Below are 17,673 nucleotides of genomic sequence, written 5' to 3'. Positions count from 1 at the left end.
CGAAGCCTTGTGCTGGGGAGGGCCTGCTGCTGGACAGTTTTTTCAGGCAGCTGCCCTCTGGCCTGCCCCTGTCCCAATATGTCCCCAAGTGCTCCTTTCAGCCTCTGCTCATACTGCCCTCCAGTCTTCTCTATGCCCTGCCCTTCCCTTTCCACCCTCTGCTTCATGCTCATTCTTCAGAGGACTTCTTGCTCCCCCATACTGCATTACTCCTCCCGCTGGATTACTGCCCCAACTAAGTTACCCTTCACACCGGTTACTCCCCTGACTGGGCTACTCCCCCTCACCAGGTTACTACCTCCCTCCCCGCCCCCATTAGGTCTTGCTCATCTGCTGTCAGAGCAACCTGCACCTGTTCTCTGAGGCACGCATCACACGCTCATAGAAACCTTACTGTGGGACTCCTGCCGGGGCCTGCTTTCCCCACCAGGGGCGACAGAGAACTGGCTATCTTGTGACGGGATTAATGGCCAGCATGGATCACCAAGCAGAAGCACAGCCCCTCCAACCTGTGCACAGGTGCTCACTTTACCATGCACACCCTGCTGCTCTGCACACGTCTACCTTTCCTGTGGTTCAGCTTCCAATTTTGGGGTACATGGCACCAGCCCCCCTTCCCAGGCACTACTTTCAGTTCAATATCTCTGCCTGGACTTCCTGCTAATACCGTGTGTTCACTGCACCCAGAGAGCATCACAGTATCTCTGCCTCTCTGCGAGGCGGGAGCGACAGTCACTGAGTGGCCATCTACAAACCAACACATTGGAACCCCTGCCATGTTCCGCTACCAGTTCTTGGGCTGCTGCCCCCAAACTGAATCACAGCACCAACATACATGACTTCCACCTGGGGACACTAAGAGAAGTCAGCAGCAGCTCCTGGTTCTCCTTCCCATTTTGCATTCTTGCTTGCCCTGCCTGCATTTGCCAGGTAGTTCTCCATGCCAGCCTATGGGCACACAGGGAGGGTCATTCAATGTCTGCCCAATCTTGCTCTCACAGCATTCACTGTCCAGCTAGGGCAACAGAAGAGAAAGAGCTCACTCAAGGTCCTCACCACAGGCAATGGCTCATATGTCACCTTCCAGTTTGCAACCTGAGATGCCATCAGAACGTGTTCCCACTTAAGCCTCTGCACACCTTGCCTTTGGATGCTGGACCTGGCATTCAGGGAGCTCACCAGCTCATTCCAAACCTCTCATCGAGCTTGCTCACTACCCTCTTCCATCCCTCTCCGACCCTCCTGCCAGCTAGAGGAACTGGCCTTTCCTCCCATGCTCCCACCCCCCCTCCCTTCCTCTGTCATCTCTCTACCTCTTCTCTTTGCATGAGGACATTCTACAAGTCAGGGAGAGCTGCAGAGAGAGGAAGCGGAGATGGGAAAGTCAGAACAAAATGTCAGGAGGCAGAATTGGAGCGCTGCCGACGTCAGAGCAGGTCCCATGGATAGGCACGAGTACCTACTAAGTAGCCACAGGGAGTGTGATTAGCAATGGGGGTGCATCTGAGGATTCGGAGACAAGGTCCCCATTTCCAAGTGGGAGCCCTGAGAAAGCTTCAGGAACATGCCTCCCTGACCTGTAAGAAGTCTGCCTGCCTGGCCCCCTCCTGATGTCCTCCTGGGGGCTACCATCCATTCCTCTCACCTTTTAAGCCCATCACAACACAGCCAGTGACAAGCCAGTGGGGGCTTCTGACAGGCTGTACTTACTGGGCGACCCCTTTCAGGTTGGAGAGGAGGTAGTCGCTGACAATGGGGATGAGCTGCTTGGCAGTGTCATCGAGGAGGTCGCACTCCAGCACATAGAGGATGCCGTGCAGGGCTCCGATCCTGCTGGGCAGATGGCTGCTCCTGAGCGTGCTTTCCAGCAGGCGGCTGACAGGCTCTGCAACAGCCTTGTCCTAGGGCAAAGGCACATGGCACGGGCTGACCCCTCACAGAGCAAAGGTCCCCATGGCCTGCCACCCTTGCAACCTAGAGGAAGGGTGACCCATGCTATGGATCAGATCAGAAACTGAGAGTAGGAAGGGAAGCATGAGATGAAGCCCAGTGTGCACGGAAGAGGTGGCCCAGTGGGGCTGAGCCTGAGTGTCTTAGAAGGGCCTACTTTGCAAGATGGGCCCTGAGTAGCAACTGGGGACTTGTACTGCAGAAGGGCTCCCAACCCATACTTGATAAGTGAGGCTCACCAGGCCTAGATTCTTTGTGCCAGCAACATGGTTTATGCTGAACTCTGAAAGTCTGGAAGGATGGTGGGTGCTGGGCAGAGGATCCTACGTGACCAGCCCCCAATAAAAACCCTGGGCCCTGGGCCTCCAATGAGTTCCCCCGGCGAGCATCTCACATGCATAGTCACAACTTGTTGCTGGGGGAATTCAGCATGCCCCGTGCAGCTCCTCCGGGAGAGCACTGTGGAAGTTTACACCTTTCCCCAAACTTTGATCCAAGTGTCTTTTCCCTTTGCTGGTTTTGCTTTGCGTCTTTTTGCGGTAAAATGTTCTAGCCATGACGACAACTATCTGCTGAGCCCTGTGAGCCCATTAGTGAATCACAGAACCTGGGGGTGTTCAAGGACCCCCGACACAACCAGTCTATATTAACCTGGGTCAGATCGGCATCAATTTCATTTAGCACCCTAAATACAATGGTGTTAAAGAGGATTCTAAATATTTAGTACTATGTTCCTCCTCCTAAGATTTGCTTTCTGGTGGTGAAGAAAAGACCACAGAAAAAACAGTCATGAGGCAAGCGGCGACCTTGGGGTTTTATAGGCCATTCCCACCCTGGGTGGACAGCCGCGGAGTCATTCGACACAGAAGGCCGCTAGCTGCTGACTGATGGCCTCATCTTGTTCCCCAAAAGTGACAAGAGACTGTCTGGCCCTCCACGCCTGTGCAGAGGACTGTGCTCCTGTTGTTGCAGCCTGAAGGACAATATTCTTTGCTAGTAACTTGCTTCTCCTCCTCCCCACCTCCTCTCTACACTGCTGCTAGCCCACCATGAAGCCACTTGACCCTTCTTGAGAACTGCTTCGCTCCACACTTCCAAAAGCGCAGCATTAGAATGGCTGTCTCTGGGTGGCGGATTTCCTAAGTCTGACAAATATCTCAAAAGGAAAAGACACGCTTTGGAAAGATCCTGTCTGTACCAACGCACAAATTGCTGGGGGCCAGGGTCAGACATCGTCTTGCCTGAGGATCTCCTTTTTTAAAGTATTTTTCTTTATTGGATGTACTGACAACAACCATTTTCCCAAGGGGATCAGGGCCTGAGCACAATACAAAAGGACAACTACAATGAAAACTAAGCCAGCAGCTAATACTCCCCACAAAGAAAAAGGACTCCTTACAAGTCTAGTGCTTTTGCGCAGTCTCTGAAACCCCCGAGGGTGTGCCCTTTGAAGACGGGAATTCATTGTTTCTGCTCCCCTGACATCTAAGCCACCAGTGTGGCCCCAGGGTCGAAGGCCACCCATGATGGATAACACTTGTTCAAACTTCTTAGTTTGGCGAGGACAAAGGCCTGTGGGAGGCGTGGACAGGAAGAGGGCTGAGAGGTAAGGCTCTGGGCTCACGGCCCACGTCCGCAAGGCTGTGAGTAAGTCAGGGTGCCTCCTGGACCTCGGCCTCTCAGATGCAAGCCAAAAAGTAACAGGCTGACCTCGGTCGGACCGAGGAGAGGGCTACAGGGCAACGTGGGAGGAAGAGGGTGACAAACAACACTGCTGCAAATATTGCCATTGTTGCCTTTTAGGGATGTTGAGGACACAGAGCCCCAGGGAGAGGCACCGATGTCTCAGATGCTGGCACTTGGCGGCCACTCCAGTGTCCAATGAACACGCAAGTTTCTACTGCTGTCATAGAAAGGGTTCTAGGGGACACCGAGTAAGAAACACCACCACAACTTGCTGATGCTACTTGGCAAATAGCAAACAATGCCAAAAGGACAGTTTGGAATGAAGTTATTTTTTTCTAGTGAGAAAGCTGATATCCTTTAATATGCTCTTACTACAAACAGTACAGCCCCAAATAGAAGTATTTTCATATGTACCTAAGAGCATAGGTTTGAAAAAAACCATGTGGTGATATCAACACAGAAAATGGATGTGGTGCTGCACTGGTTGAACAGAATAAGGAGGCACTTAACAGGGACCACTGCAGGTTAATGCTAAGAAAAGACCAGAGAACCCAGACTTGGGGAGCAGAAAGAATGGGAGCAGACTGGTTCCCAGGAGGGAGACCTTGTCAGCAGAGAAGCACAGGAGGCTGTGGACCCTGTCCAAGCAGCAGGCAGGAGGCCGTGAAGCCTGCAAAACAGTCCGTGGGGAGAAGTGAGCCAAGTTCTCCCATGCCCATCTCTGTGAGCCACTGGACAGCAGGGTTCTGTGGGCCATGCTAGTGGAAACGGGTACAGATGCCCCAAAACTGGGCTTGCCAAAACTCTAGCTCACAGTGGGAAAAAGCACCACCACCACCAGCTCACCTCCAGCCTGAGTGGCCCTGCCAGCTCACAGCCGCCACGGTTTGGGAGGGACTTTCCCAGGTTGAGCCACACCTAGCACCACCACCCCAATGTCAGGTACCGACCTAGAATAAGCCGAGGCGCCTAAGCACAAGGATGGTCTTGGCACTGCCTGGCTTACCATGCCAAGGACAGCGGCTGCTTTGCACATTGCTGGCACCAAGTACTGGATGAGAATCTCATCTTCGGCAGGGTGCACCCTCCGCAGCTCTGTCAGCGTCAGGTACATCATCTCAAACTGGCTGCGCTCCGTGAACAAGTCTGAGACCACCAGAAGCTGGAGACAGAGCAGGAAGACAGAGGGGAGCATTCTGCGGATCAGCCCGAGCAGAGAGGTAGATGTTATTGACAGAGCCATGTGCTCCGCCAGCTAAGACAGAGTAAAAGGCGGATTCATAGGTGCCCTGACTAATGGGCAAGAGCCCCGGAAACCTGAATTCCACATAAAAACCTAACAGGAAAGAAAATGGTCATCAGCCGTCCTCTCAGAAGCACGAGTAGATCCGCCGTTACCTATGTGGGGACGTTTGCTGGCAGGCAGTCACCAGGAAAGGCCCTGTGCCTGCAACCTTTCCACGGAGAAACCTCTACACTAGGCAGTGGGCTTGCAAAACCCCTTCCAACAGAGGTTCAGAAATCAACGCTGTGGCCACCCTCCCTACCGCCTCCCAAGCACCCCTGTGTCAAAGGCCACATCCTTCATGCCTGCCGTCGCGCCTCACTGGGCAGGACCCCTGCGCTCACAAGGCGGGGGCTGGCCCTTCCCAGTGGCCTCCCCGGGGCTGGGTTCATCTACCAGCAGTGCCTAGGCTGATCTGGTTCAGAGGTGGGGACCCCCGAGACCTCCCTGGGGCCCACCTGGTTAACTCTGTTTTATAATACTCTCTCTTCACTATCATTCTCTCTGGAGCCTTTAGTGGAATTTTCTGGAGGCTGCATGACAATGGTTATTGCAATAGACAGAATGCAGAGCAGAGAATGCAGCTGTCTTCTAAACAGCTACACACGAAAGGGATTAGCACTATTTTACATTTCTGCAATTCTTCTCACTATTTTTAAAAAGCTGTTTTTAATAAAAACTTATCATTTTTATCCATTATTTTAAATTGGAATAATAAGTAGCTTACAAGTGCTCTTTGGGTTTCTCACTAATCTTCAGAATGTGAAGGAAACCTGAGAGCAAACCATGTGAGAAAGAGAGCTTTAGAGTGTTTCCCCCGTGGGAGCCGTGATCCTGAGACCAAGACCACAGGTCCTAGAAGAGGTAAATCCAGAAAGCTGAAGTAAGCCTCAAAAACTTTTCTAGGAAACTGCCATTTCCAGGAAACTTTTACTGTCTTTTAAAAGAGCATTAGTCTTGCCTGCCATGTCAAAAAAAAAGGAGACTTACTCTGCCATGGATTAGAAATTTTCAAAGATGTTTCTTCACTGGTTTGACAATTATCATCCTATACCTGTACATCTGTGGGTGTTCCTTCACGGATGACCAGTGGTTACAAAACACCTGTTGGGAATTTCTCTCTCTCTCTCTCTCTCTCTGTGTGTGTGTGACTGAGACAGGCTGTGTGTTTATCAAGTGGAGGAAGTCAAACTTACAGATCGGACCACTTCACTGATCAGAATGATGGGAGTCCTTCTGGCTGAACTTGATGGCAGGACCCAACGGCTGTACAACTCAAGCAAAAACTGCGAACAGGAATGGATGTCCACTCCAGCCCGGTGTTTCCTGCAGAGCAGGCAAGACAAATGTTTCCACCCCCATATACAAGATGAGAGATTCATTTCAAGAGGCACAATCACCTTTTCTAATAACCCCCAAACAAATCAAATCACTGATAAGATCAGAGTGCACTGAAAAAAAAAAAGAACCAGTAATGGCACACGGCAAACCTGGAGTTGACCGGAGACGTGGGTGGCGACGAAGGCACAGGGGCATCAGCCTCGTCCTCTTCTTCCTCACCCCACTCCTCCTCCCTCAGAGGTGTGATGCCATTTCCCAGCCACACGGAGTGTATGGAGACCTTGCATAGAGACAGGACAGTCAGCTCCATGCTTGGGGAGCTCATTTGCAAGCTGCCCATTCCTCCTTGAGAGGAGAGGGGTGGCCAAGGGGTGCCGAATGACAGGTTCAGTCTGAGCCACCTGAGCTGAGGACAATCCCGATGGAAGTACTGTCACTCAGCAAGGACGCTCAGTGCCATCAGCTTGCGGGGGAGGGCAGGACAGGGCACTGTGAGAGGCACTCGGAGGAGCCTCTCAGAGCTGGGGGGCTAGAGAGCTGCAACCTCAGGGACAAAAGCCCCAGAAAGGGGAGCAGCACACTCCCCAGGTGGGACTGAGGGCGAGTGAAGGGATGGACCACTAAGAATGGAGGTTTCGGCTCCGATGTAACATCTGAATGAAGTCCTGGCAAAAAAGGAACCAGTATATGAACTTTCTTTTCACATCTGGCCCTCACTCATTGGGTAGTTATTTGTGTAAACCCTATGAAAGCCCTGTACAAATCCAACAGGGGTGATGGAAGTAGGAAAGAATTAGGAAGCCTGAGAGTAGAGGGATCGAAACAATGGTGGGGAGGGGCCTGGGGGCAGAAAGCTAACCAATCCTGCAGTGGAGTCTGTTCCAGGAGGCAAATGAGGGCTCCTGTCACATGCTTCCCCATCTAGAAACACACACTGGATGTCAGTACAACCACTTATCCATCTTCCTGTCTGCTCTGTCCACACTGAAACCCTCTAGCACTTGGCAAGGTAGCAAGCATACAGAAGCTACTCAGTCCAAGTTTACAGAGGAAAGAACAAATGAGTGTTGGCTGCGTTCCCACAATCGGTGACACTAATTCCAACTCTTGCTCTGTGTTTGCAATCACTACTTCTTTGAATCCCCCCCTTCTCTGTAGGGGATCTGAGGTAGACAGGGTTGGCTAGAGGCCAGATGGCCAGACTGAAAATAAACTGTGAATCACAAAAGCAGTTTTTCTGTAGGTAGCCCCTCCACTCCCTGAAGCTCCTTCTCCAAAGCAAGGGGTGGCTCAGTGGTGTGGTACCTGAGAGCCAATGGCTATTCCAGCCAAGGCAGTGGTCAAATTATATTTCAATCCTATAGAACCCCACTCTACTCAGTTTGTGAAGTCACATGCAGGTGCAAACTCTAAAGGAAGTGTAGCACCATCAGGTGACGGCAGGAGAGTCATCAGAATACAGCCCCACCACGGAGCCAACATCCCTGGACCCCAGAGCAAAAGGGATGAGGTGAAGAATTTGCATTCCTGGCCTGCTCTTCAGAAACACACCTCCACAAAAATCACATTAAATTCTAGAGATCGCTTTCACTTATCTCAGGGTGGAAACTTCTCTGCAAAAGGAAAGGCAGGAAACTTCTCTGCCAAAGAAAAGCACTGTGGCTTCTTTTTCAACTGACTAAATCACTGCTTCTTGCTCATAAAGCCAGCGAGACTGAGCAGGACCAGGAACCAGGGCCGAGAGGACACAGGTGACTAGGGGACCATAGGTGTATAGCCCAAGGGTCTGCCCTCCTCCACTACACAGCTTCTGGGAGGAAACCCTTAGAGTTAACAGGGCTTTGCAACACTACACAGAGTCAATTACTTCTTCTTCTTATTTTTTTTAAAAAAAAGAAGCTACAAAGAAAACGACACAGCATACTGGGTTCTAAGAAGACAGCACTATACTAAAAGGAACTGGAGTGGAGGCAGGAGAGCCCAGCAGTCAAACTGGCCATTGTGCCCCGAGCACTGGCTCAGGGTCTTGGGCTGAAAGCTGCCCCGAGCACTCTGATGACTCTGTCTGTCCTCACCATGAGATGTGCTAGCACAAGTGTGGCTGCCCCGAGGTTTCTTTTTTTTTCCTACAGATTTTTATTGCAGGTTGCATCAACATGTCTCTCAAGCATGTTTCACTCAACGAAAAGAAACATGGCTACTGGAGCACAAGAAACATGGCTATCTGGAAATTTTCCATTTTTGCTTAACTGAATTTAAAAATTTTCAGACAGCTGTCAGGACTCATAAATATATAAAGGTGAATACCAGGTAACATCTGCAGTGGGAAAATCAGCACCAAATCCACAACTATGCACAGGTTCTACCTCTACACCCAGCAAGGTTTAACACCTTTATTGGAGCAAATTGGTCCAACCTGCCAAGCATGGTTCCCTCACATGAACCTTGTGTTGGTGATCCACAAGCACTCTTGATTTACCACAGGCCTGTAGTGAATGTTTTACTAAAACAATCAGATTTGGGAAGGGATGTGTGAGCAAAAGCACATGTTTTAGATCATTCACTGCTTTTCCTACTGTGGAAGAAAAAGCTTTGGCAATCTCTATTTACTACCTAAGATAGAAAAGATATTTCAGAGTGGAACTGTAAGATGCCAAAGGTAAGACCCAGGAAGGCTAACCTATCTCCTGCTCACACTGAGAGTGTGACACTTTCTTCTGTAAGTGTCACTGGGCCAGGTCTCCTGAGGACTCGGCAGCAGTTTATTCAGACCACGAGGCCATCATACTGTATTTTCCCAGATACTTGGTTACCTCTGGGCTCCCCACTGCCCACCGTGCTAAGTGAGTGCCAGGTTTAATATTTGCTAGGCACTTCATAGTATCCTGGGAAACGAACAGAACAGTCTCCAGCCTGGCTCTTTCCTCTGGAAGTACAACAGCATTGGTGTTAGGTTCTCACTGGTCAACACAAACACTGTACAATCATGCACTGATGATCAAGGTCTTTTTACTCTTTGTGTTTGGGGCCCTTGTCTCTTTTTATGAGGTGCTTTTTTTCCCCTTATTTTGATTACTCTGTTCTACATAATCAGTAATTCACAATATCATCACATAGTTGTATATTCATCATCATGATCATTTCTTTGAACATTTGCATCTATTCAGAAAAAGACAATGAAAACAGAAAAAAATTTATATATACCATACCCCCTACCCCTCCCTTTCAGTGATCACTAGCATTTCAAACTAAATTTATTTTAATATTTGTTCCCCCTATTATTTATTTTTATTCAATATGCTCTACTTGTCTGTTGATAAGGTAGATAAAAGGAGCATCAGATGCAAGGTTTTCACAACCACACTGTCACATTGTAAAAGCTATATCATTATTCAATCATCACCAAGAAACATGGCTACTGGAACACAGCTCTACATTTTCAGGCAGTTCCCTCCAGCCTCTCCATTACATCTTGACTAACAAGGTGATATCTATTTAATGCATAAGAATAACTTCCAGGATAACCTCTCGACTCTGTTTGGAATCTCTCAGCCACTGACACTTTGTCTCATTTCACTCGTCCCCCTTTTGGTCGAGGAGGTTTTCTCAGTCCCTTGATCCTGAGTCTCAGCTCATTCTAGGGTACCCCGAGGTTTCTGATGAGGACACTGACGTATAGTTCAGGTATTGTCTGGCAGGCAGACTTTGAGCAGAGCTGGCATTCACACTCAGGTGTGTCTACCACACTGGAACTGTGTAATTGCACTCCTTGCAGAGCTGGTGGCTAAAAAGCTCATGACTATCACAGCAAGGATTCCACCATATGCTCTGTCTGAGCCTCTTATACTGAATTCCATTTTATACCCCAGACCTTTGCTTTCCTCATTTCATCTTTCTCACCTACTTCTAAGTCATCCATCTCACCAAGTTATATACACATTTATGTCATCATATACACATACAATGATAAAATATCTTACATCCTTTTTGAAATAAAGAAAGCAATGAAAATGCCCTGGATTCAAGGGGCTCCCATGAACGAACCTGGCCCAGTTTATAGCTTGTGTTGCCAAGCTCTCGCTCAGGGTTGATCTGGAGCAGAAGCTTGTCATGGCTGATCAGGACCCCTGCAAAGCAACAAAAGAGAGGGCCATTCTGTAGACTCCTGTGAAGGCAAGGGCCAGCGCAGGAGGGGGAGCCCATGGGCAGCCCGAGCTGGGCAGGCCTGCCTGCCCCTTTGCTGCTCCACTTCACCTTTCACAGGACAGCAAAACCTCTCAGGAGTCTGGGGTTTTCTTCACCTTTGTAATCGGTTACACAGATAACAGTGGGTGGGGGGTGGGAATCCTGCATTATTTTTCCTCTTAGCAAATGGGACTCCACTTTTCTTATTCAAACTCAGCCTTGAATTCTGTGGACAGGCATCTGTCACAGACTGGGCTACAGGACCTATGGATAAGGTGACAAAGTGCATGCTGGTGGAGGTCTCTGCAGGTCCCAGAGGTCAATTTCAGTGGGCTGCGTCATCCAGAAGCTTACCTTGGTGCCCCCAGCAACAGGGTGCAGGCTCATCTCTTCAGCCCACCCGCCTTCGCATGATAGCCCTCATCTTCATGCATACACTCCAGGCCCCAGAAAGAATGACCTCCTCGCTTCCTTCTGCTGGGCATCCATCCTGTCCCACGCCCCAGCCTCTGGCCCCCAGCTGAATGACCTAGTCTCTAAGCCTCTCTGCCAGAGCTGGCATCACATGCCCTCCAGAAATATCTGCTCTCCTGAGCCCTAATGCCACCTACCTGCTCCTTACCCACTCCAGCCCCATTCCTGCCCAGTGTGGCCTTTGGGAATGAATGTTGGTGGGCTCTTGCCACATAAGACTTCCGACAAGAACCCAGAGTTTCAGACTGTTTACATGGACCCTTTCCATTTTCTTTTCTGGCCAGTTTTCCAGCCTCTGAGGACTCTTTTGCTTCCACAAATTGCCTGGTGAGATCCCCGGACAGTGCTCCCATTCGCTTCCACACCCTATTTTCAAGATTGATAAACTGCTTCTGTGCCTGAGTGAGGCGTTCACCTGTGAACTAGGATGGCACAGTTAGCAAGGCAGTCGCCAACCGTGGATACTACAAATAAAATCATGGCACAAGTCTTTCTGCCTACATGGTGTTATTAATAAGTTAGTCCTATTTTCATTCTAGCCTGAGTGCAAGAGCCCCTTTTCCCACAGGTACCTGTTGTAGCTGGAGACAGAGAAGGGACAGGATCCCAAGCTTGGTATAAATGATGAGTGGCGATGTTCTCTCTCTTTGAAACCATTGCTTGAATTTCCTGCTCTACAATTCCTCGGATAGCACTTAACTTCCTTCCAAACCTAAAATTCAAAACAGAGGTGAAAGAATATTTTGCTTCTTTCAATCCTACAAATGAAAAACCAGGACATCCCCCCAGCTTAGACTACAGACAACACAGAACCTGCAACAAGGCAAACCATGACTGTCCTTTCCAGCGAACCCCTGCCCCCAAATCCCTGCTCAGGTGCCCACTGGCTTGCTGGCTCCTGCCCTGCCTGAGCTGCCTGTTGACACTCCAGGCCCCCGGCAGCCACAAGCCTTCTGGTCACCTTGCCTCCCATCACTAAACAAAATACTTCTGGAAATACTGCGGCTATCTGCCTTTTTAGTACCTCTTGCAGAAAGAGGGTCCAGGAATTTTGTTCTAAATTTTGGCAACAAGGAAGGGCACTGATGAAACCACTGGCTGCCTGGGGGTGCCTCCCTGACAATGCTCAGGGCCCAAGGCAAACCTGGTATCAAGAGCCTTCAGGGGCTTGGTCCGAGGCTGCTGCTCCAGGCAGCTCACAGCCGGGTTGCCTGCCACGGGGACGGCCATGGCACTCAGCACCAGGGAAGTGATGGCTTGCACGGCCAAGACGTTGATCTGGGTCCTCTCTGTGTCTTCCTGGAAGGAGAGGACCCCACCCCAGGTCAGGGAGTCACAAGCAGCCCTGACCCCTGACTCCCCACCTTGCCATGCAGAGCCTGGCAGGCAGTGGTCCCAGCCAGTGGCCACCATGGCCTTGTCAGGAGGAAGACAAGTGTGGGACAGTGTGACTTTCCTTGGCCATGGCCTCCCTTTGTCTACGTCTACAACAGCACCACACAGTGCCACACACATGTACCTGCCTTGAAGTAAATCTGTTGGGCGAATGTCTACTTTTCAAAATGTCTACTTTCAAATGTCTACTTTTCTTGCCTACTACAGGCAAGAAACTTCAAACATGAATAACTTTTTAAGCAACTGTCCCTAAATTTATTCACTAATTTTAGAGATACTGCATATGATATCCTGTTAGCTTCTACAGGAATTTAAGGACAATCTTGATAACTTTTAACAAGTTTATCCTCTCAAATGCTATTTAGGTAAGTTTATGCCACATTTTCTATCAGTTAATGAGTCACAGCCCATGACTTCCAATATTTCAGGTTTTGCTTTATCAGAGCATAGTTTTTCTTAATATAAAAATAATGGATTCAGGGTGAGCCACAGTGGCTCAGCAGGCAGAGTTCTCGCCTGCCATGCTGGAGAGATTTCTGGTGCCTGCCAATGCAAAATAATAGTAATAATAATGGAACACTCACACGCTAAGAAGCCTAATAAAATCTTTACAAAACATTCAAGAAAAATGAACACAAGGTATGCACGTTCTTTATAAAGTACCTTCTCATTTTCATTCCACCCCCACACTGTTCTGAACAAAACTACTTCACAAAGGGAGTGGTCTTACTGACCCGTAACGTGCAGACACCTTGTGACAGCATGTACCACAGTCACGGGCAATTCTGGTGTCCGAACAACCAAGAGGTTGCCCTGCTCTGGAACCTCAGTCAAGACACAATCTCACTCATTCTTTTAAAAACAAAGACAGAAAAACAACTAGCTCACTGCCTTCCTTGTGCCCTCTACAAAACCAATGGCAAGCTGCAAATGGCCACCAGCTCGCCAGTGAGCAGAACTGAGTCAGAGCACACACGGGTCCCCGTGCGGCTGGCGCAAGGCCTTACCTCTGGCTGGCTCTCTGCCTGTTCCATCGCGATGGGCTGGGTCACCAGGACGCCAAGGAGAGTGGCCCAAGTCTCCTCAAACTGTGTACGACTTGTCCATCCTAAGAATGCAAATGTTAGACTAGAACAGAGGTTCACCCAGTTCTCAAACTGTTCATCGTCACTATCCCCATTGGATAGTGGATGGATGATGAGACAGGGGTTCTAGAGGATAAAATGACTCGCGCAGCACTACACAGCCAAGACTCTCAGGAGCACAGCCCAGGGCTGTCTGATTCCAAAGCCCCCATTCCTGCCCCTCTACCACGTGGACCAGGGAAACTTTGGAGCCAAGAGACTTAGCACCACTGGACCCAATATGCTCATACGAGAAAATGGACATCGATGGCAATGTAACAGGACCAAACTGACAAAAACAACTCCAAAAATACTGAGGAAAACTTTTCCATACTCAGCATAAATATATAAATAAAGACTAAATTTGGCTTTACATTATCTATTATAAGTGTACCTATCCTGACTTCAATTAAACCTGATAAATAGAAATCTGTGATTAAATACACAAAGGTGCACACATGCAACCTTGGATCTAATTTCCCATTTTAATAAAGGGTCTTGGTATATACTGCAAAAATGCATTCATGCATTTTCATAAGACCCCAAAACTGTCTACCAAGTAAAATGAGATGAGTAAGACTACAACCTTGGGTTATGATGTCCAATGATTGCGAAAGAGAAGCCACAAACACACCTAGTGTATTGACACGGTAGATGAACTCTTTGAAGACTTCTTTTTCCTGAAGGAACTCCACGGGGATCTCAGGAAGTGCTGTGCCAAAATCCCCTCCAGGTTTGGGTGACCATCCGAGTTTCCACACCTGAGAGTGCAAAACACAGTAAGATTTAACGAGACCAGCCCAGGACAGCTAAACTGTGAGGAACAAAGAAACACCACTTCTCTACTCCAAGTCTCCCTCCTGAGCCCAAAGACCTACAAACACCTCCACAAACATTTCCAAGAGCAAACTTGCTGCCTTCCCTGAAATGTGGCTCCAACTCCTGTGCCTCAGGATCACCTTTCCTACGAAGTACACTTCCCAAACCTGCTGAGTCCTCCCCCTTTTCCCACAACCCAGGCCACCTTCCACCTTGTGGGTGGACATGCTATGGTCACTCTAATTGTTCATGGCGGCCAGATTCTTTTTGGGAGGTGCTGGCAGACTCCTACCCTTAGAGGGAGTGAGAGTTAGAGAGAGGCCCCTTGCCCACAAAATACCAAACATGTAGTATATATGAATAAAAGTAAGTCTTTGATGAAATGTAGCCACATAAAAATATTTATTGGCAAGCAGACACAAAAACAGCCATCCTGTCCATTTCTGTAACCCCATGAAATCCCCAACAAGCACCTTCATGGAAAGCTTGCTTGAGGCAGACAACACTGTTTAGTTGCAGGGCTGGCATGGCTGACCAGCACCTCCTTCAGATATTGGGACAGAGGACTTGACAGAGGCCCAGGCCAAGAGCCCCATCCTAGGCTCCACAGCATGTCTGGGCAGAGGCCTTGGTGGTAGTGCTGGCCAATTTGAACGGCATCTGCACCATTCATTTCACATAAGGAAACCATACCCCAAACCCTAGAACCCCAAAGTCAAGTAGAGGCACTTGGCTGCCTCCAGCGTACACCTTCCCATGAGGGCACTTTAGAGTGGAGGTCTGCTTGATCTCTTGCCTGAGTGTCACCTTCACATCGTCCATGCCAAAGTACCTTCAAGCACTCTGCAAACACTAAATTTTGGAAGATAACAACTATCTCTAGCTACCCTTCCTGCTTCCAATCTCCCCACAAACCCCATTCCTTCAAAGTGCAGTAACTGTTTCAAAACTACCCTCTTCTGAATCCACATCAGCTCCTCCCTGCCCAGGGAATAGCTCTATTTTTATCTGGGACCCACACCCTGTACAAGGTGCTGACAACCTGCTCTCCAGCACTGCCCGTCCTCCTCACTGCCCGGTGGGCACCGGGCTTCAGAGATGCCTGGCCATTCCCTGATCTATACCCCTTTCCCCTAGGCGTCCTGCCCCCGGGCTCTGCTCCTGAATGACCCTCCATCTCAACAGCTTTATTCCTCTGCCCTGGAAAAACCCTCCTCATTCTTCGAGGTCCAACAAACACAGCTTCCTTGGTAAAAGCTTCTCCAGAATCTCTCTCTGTCACATACACACACGTGAGCACACACACAGAGGCTGTGCTTATCCTTGCAAGCACAGTGCCTTCCAGGCAGAAATAACTGCCTTTCCTGTGGGAACCTAATTCTCTTTTTGGGCTAACATCTATCTCTGATTTGAATCCTGCTGTGTACGAGCCTCTCTCTTCTGGCTTGTGGAAGACTTCATTTTTGCCAAGGAGTACATTGTATCATCTCACTTCAGAAGTTGTAGTGGTTTGGAAATGATCCAACTTCACTGGGGAGAGGTTAGTTCGGCCCCCTATCGACCCTCATCCTGTTCAAGCTCTTTCTGTTCCCCCAGACAAGGAGCCTGGCTGGTAACGCCTATTTTAAACAGATTCTGAAGACAATTTCAAAAGAGGAGTTACAAGAGTGGTGGTATGGAAATAAGTAAATTATCTCCAAAGGTGACTACTTTGAAAGGAAACTATTCACCAAGGGGATACAATTTTGGGCCTATCATTAAACAAGTCAGTATTACTACTTTAGAGTCTCATCTGACACCAAATACCTATTAGTGGGAGATGAATCTTATTGAATGATGTAATGCTTCACCGTGTTTTATGTTATGACTGGAAAAAACAGACAGGTGTCAAAACCACCTGTAACGAGACTTTCTGGCCCCAAAGAACCCATCTAACAGGAAGATTCTGTTTCATTCCTCTGGCAACCTCCCTGGCCAGGGGCTTGCCTTTCTGTTACCATTTCATTCCTGTCTTCTGCAAAGCACATGAGCGGACTCACCAGGGGTGGCACTCGCGTATAGCTGTTGACCAGGGGCAAGCGGGCCAGGCTGACAACGATGTTCTTCAGCACTGAAGTGAGGAACGCCGGCACGCTGCTGTTCCTCCTGTGACCCAAGGCCAGCACTGACTGCAAAGACTCCACCATCTCCGCCACCATCTCACAAGCTGTGCTGATATACCTGGAAGCTAAACAAGCAACCAGGGTAAGGACAGGACTGTTCCATCAAAATACACTCCAAACCTGCACCTCCTCCTGATCTCCCCACCCCAAAAGAAAGGCATGATCCTACAACCAGCTGCTCAAGCCAGAAATATGGAGTTGCCTCCATGTTTCCTTCTTCCTCTGCCTCATTCCTCAACTCAGCCTGGTCAGAGCTCCTGCAGATCTTACCTCCTTAACATTCACCTGAACCATGCAATTCTCCCATTTTCTACCAGGATTGTTGCAACCATCTTAAAACTAGTCTCCTCCCTCCAGTCCACAGGCCCTCTCACCCACCTATGAAGCAGTCAGAAATGGCTTTCTAACACCCCAAATCAATTGTGCAGCTATCAGCCTAAATTTTCCTTCAGGATGCTCCCCTGCCCTTCCTCTTTCTCTGGTTTTCCCAGGGCTCTGGGCTTGTCCCAAAGCTGGAATGTAAAGAACCATGCTTTAATCTTCAGTTTTCCCTAGACTAGGGTTCTCGATGGGCTGAGTATGGAGTTCCAACATATCAGCCGACCCTAGTTTTGTCAAACTAGAACTCCTGAGACAGAACATTGAGGAATAGCAACATCTCTACAAGCATCTTGAGCACAGGGATTGTCTCTTACTCACTTTGGGTCCACCATATCATATATGCTAAAAATTATTTGTTGAATTGATAAATGTTCAGGATCTTAGCTAGATATCACCCATGGTCTACTAGATTCAACTGTCCAGGTAACTTTCTAATAAAGAATTCCTATTGGGCTTAAAGACTCAAACCCCAAGCTAAAAGAAATGAGGTTGTCTTAAATAGTATTTAGTGTGAAATCTTAAAGCAGTATCATCCTATCGAGGTGATTAAAACAAAACAAAATAACCACCATGCTTCTTCCTCTGGCCAGGTTGAAAATAATCACCCAAAAGAGGGTCATGGAGAATGAGCATAATTACACTGTTATACAAAAATCTAAACAATGCACAGTTCAGCCAGTGGGCCTGCATTCTCTGACTCAAATCCTTGAAATAACTGAACAATTTTCAGAGTAATGGAAATTAAAATTATAAATAAAATAAATGTTGTTGCTTACTGAGCACTTATTATAAGCCTGATATCTATTCTAGGTGCTTTATGTACTTACTTAATTCTCAGAACATTCTTATAAGGTCAGTACTACCCTTATCC

At 48.6% G+C, this 17,673-nt stretch overlaps 1 protein-coding gene across 5 annotated transcripts in view; it reads right to left on the bottom strand.

Annotated features, from left to right (window-relative positions):
• The window catches only part of HTT (huntingtin), a 237,460-nt gene that overhangs the window by 8,566 nt on the left and 211,221 nt on the right, over nucleotides 1-17,673 (bottom strand). For all 5 annotated transcript variants that reach the window (XM_077136283.1, XM_077136284.1, XM_077136285.1 and 2 more), the window contains 10 exons: nucleotides 16,299-16,486; nucleotides 14,075-14,201; nucleotides 13,324-13,424; nucleotides 12,066-12,220; nucleotides 11,494-11,633; nucleotides 10,307-10,389; nucleotides 6,412-6,542; nucleotides 6,118-6,247; nucleotides 4,643-4,798; nucleotides 1,711-1,901 (listed from right to left, as the gene is read on the bottom strand). In XM_077136283.1, coding sequence (XP_076992398.1) covers nucleotides 1,711-1,901; nucleotides 4,643-4,798; nucleotides 6,118-6,247; nucleotides 6,412-6,542; nucleotides 10,307-10,389; nucleotides 11,494-11,633; nucleotides 12,066-12,220; nucleotides 13,324-13,424; nucleotides 14,075-14,201; nucleotides 16,299-16,486 — 1,402 coding nt within the window. The remainder of the gene's footprint in view (nucleotides 1-1,710; nucleotides 1,902-4,642; nucleotides 4,799-6,117; nucleotides 6,248-6,411; nucleotides 6,543-10,306; nucleotides 10,390-11,493; nucleotides 11,634-12,065; nucleotides 12,221-13,323; nucleotides 13,425-14,074; nucleotides 14,202-16,298; nucleotides 16,487-17,673) is intronic.

The sequence above is a fragment of the Tamandua tetradactyla genome, chromosome 19, assembly GCF_023851605.1.
Source record: "Tamandua tetradactyla isolate mTamTet1 chromosome 19, mTamTet1.pri, whole genome shotgun sequence".
Lineage (NCBI taxonomy): Eukaryota > Metazoa > Chordata > Mammalia > Pilosa > Myrmecophagidae > Tamandua > Tamandua tetradactyla.
The sequence above is the reverse complement of the archived record's forward strand: the minus strand, read 5'-3'. Positions and strand labels throughout refer to the sequence as shown.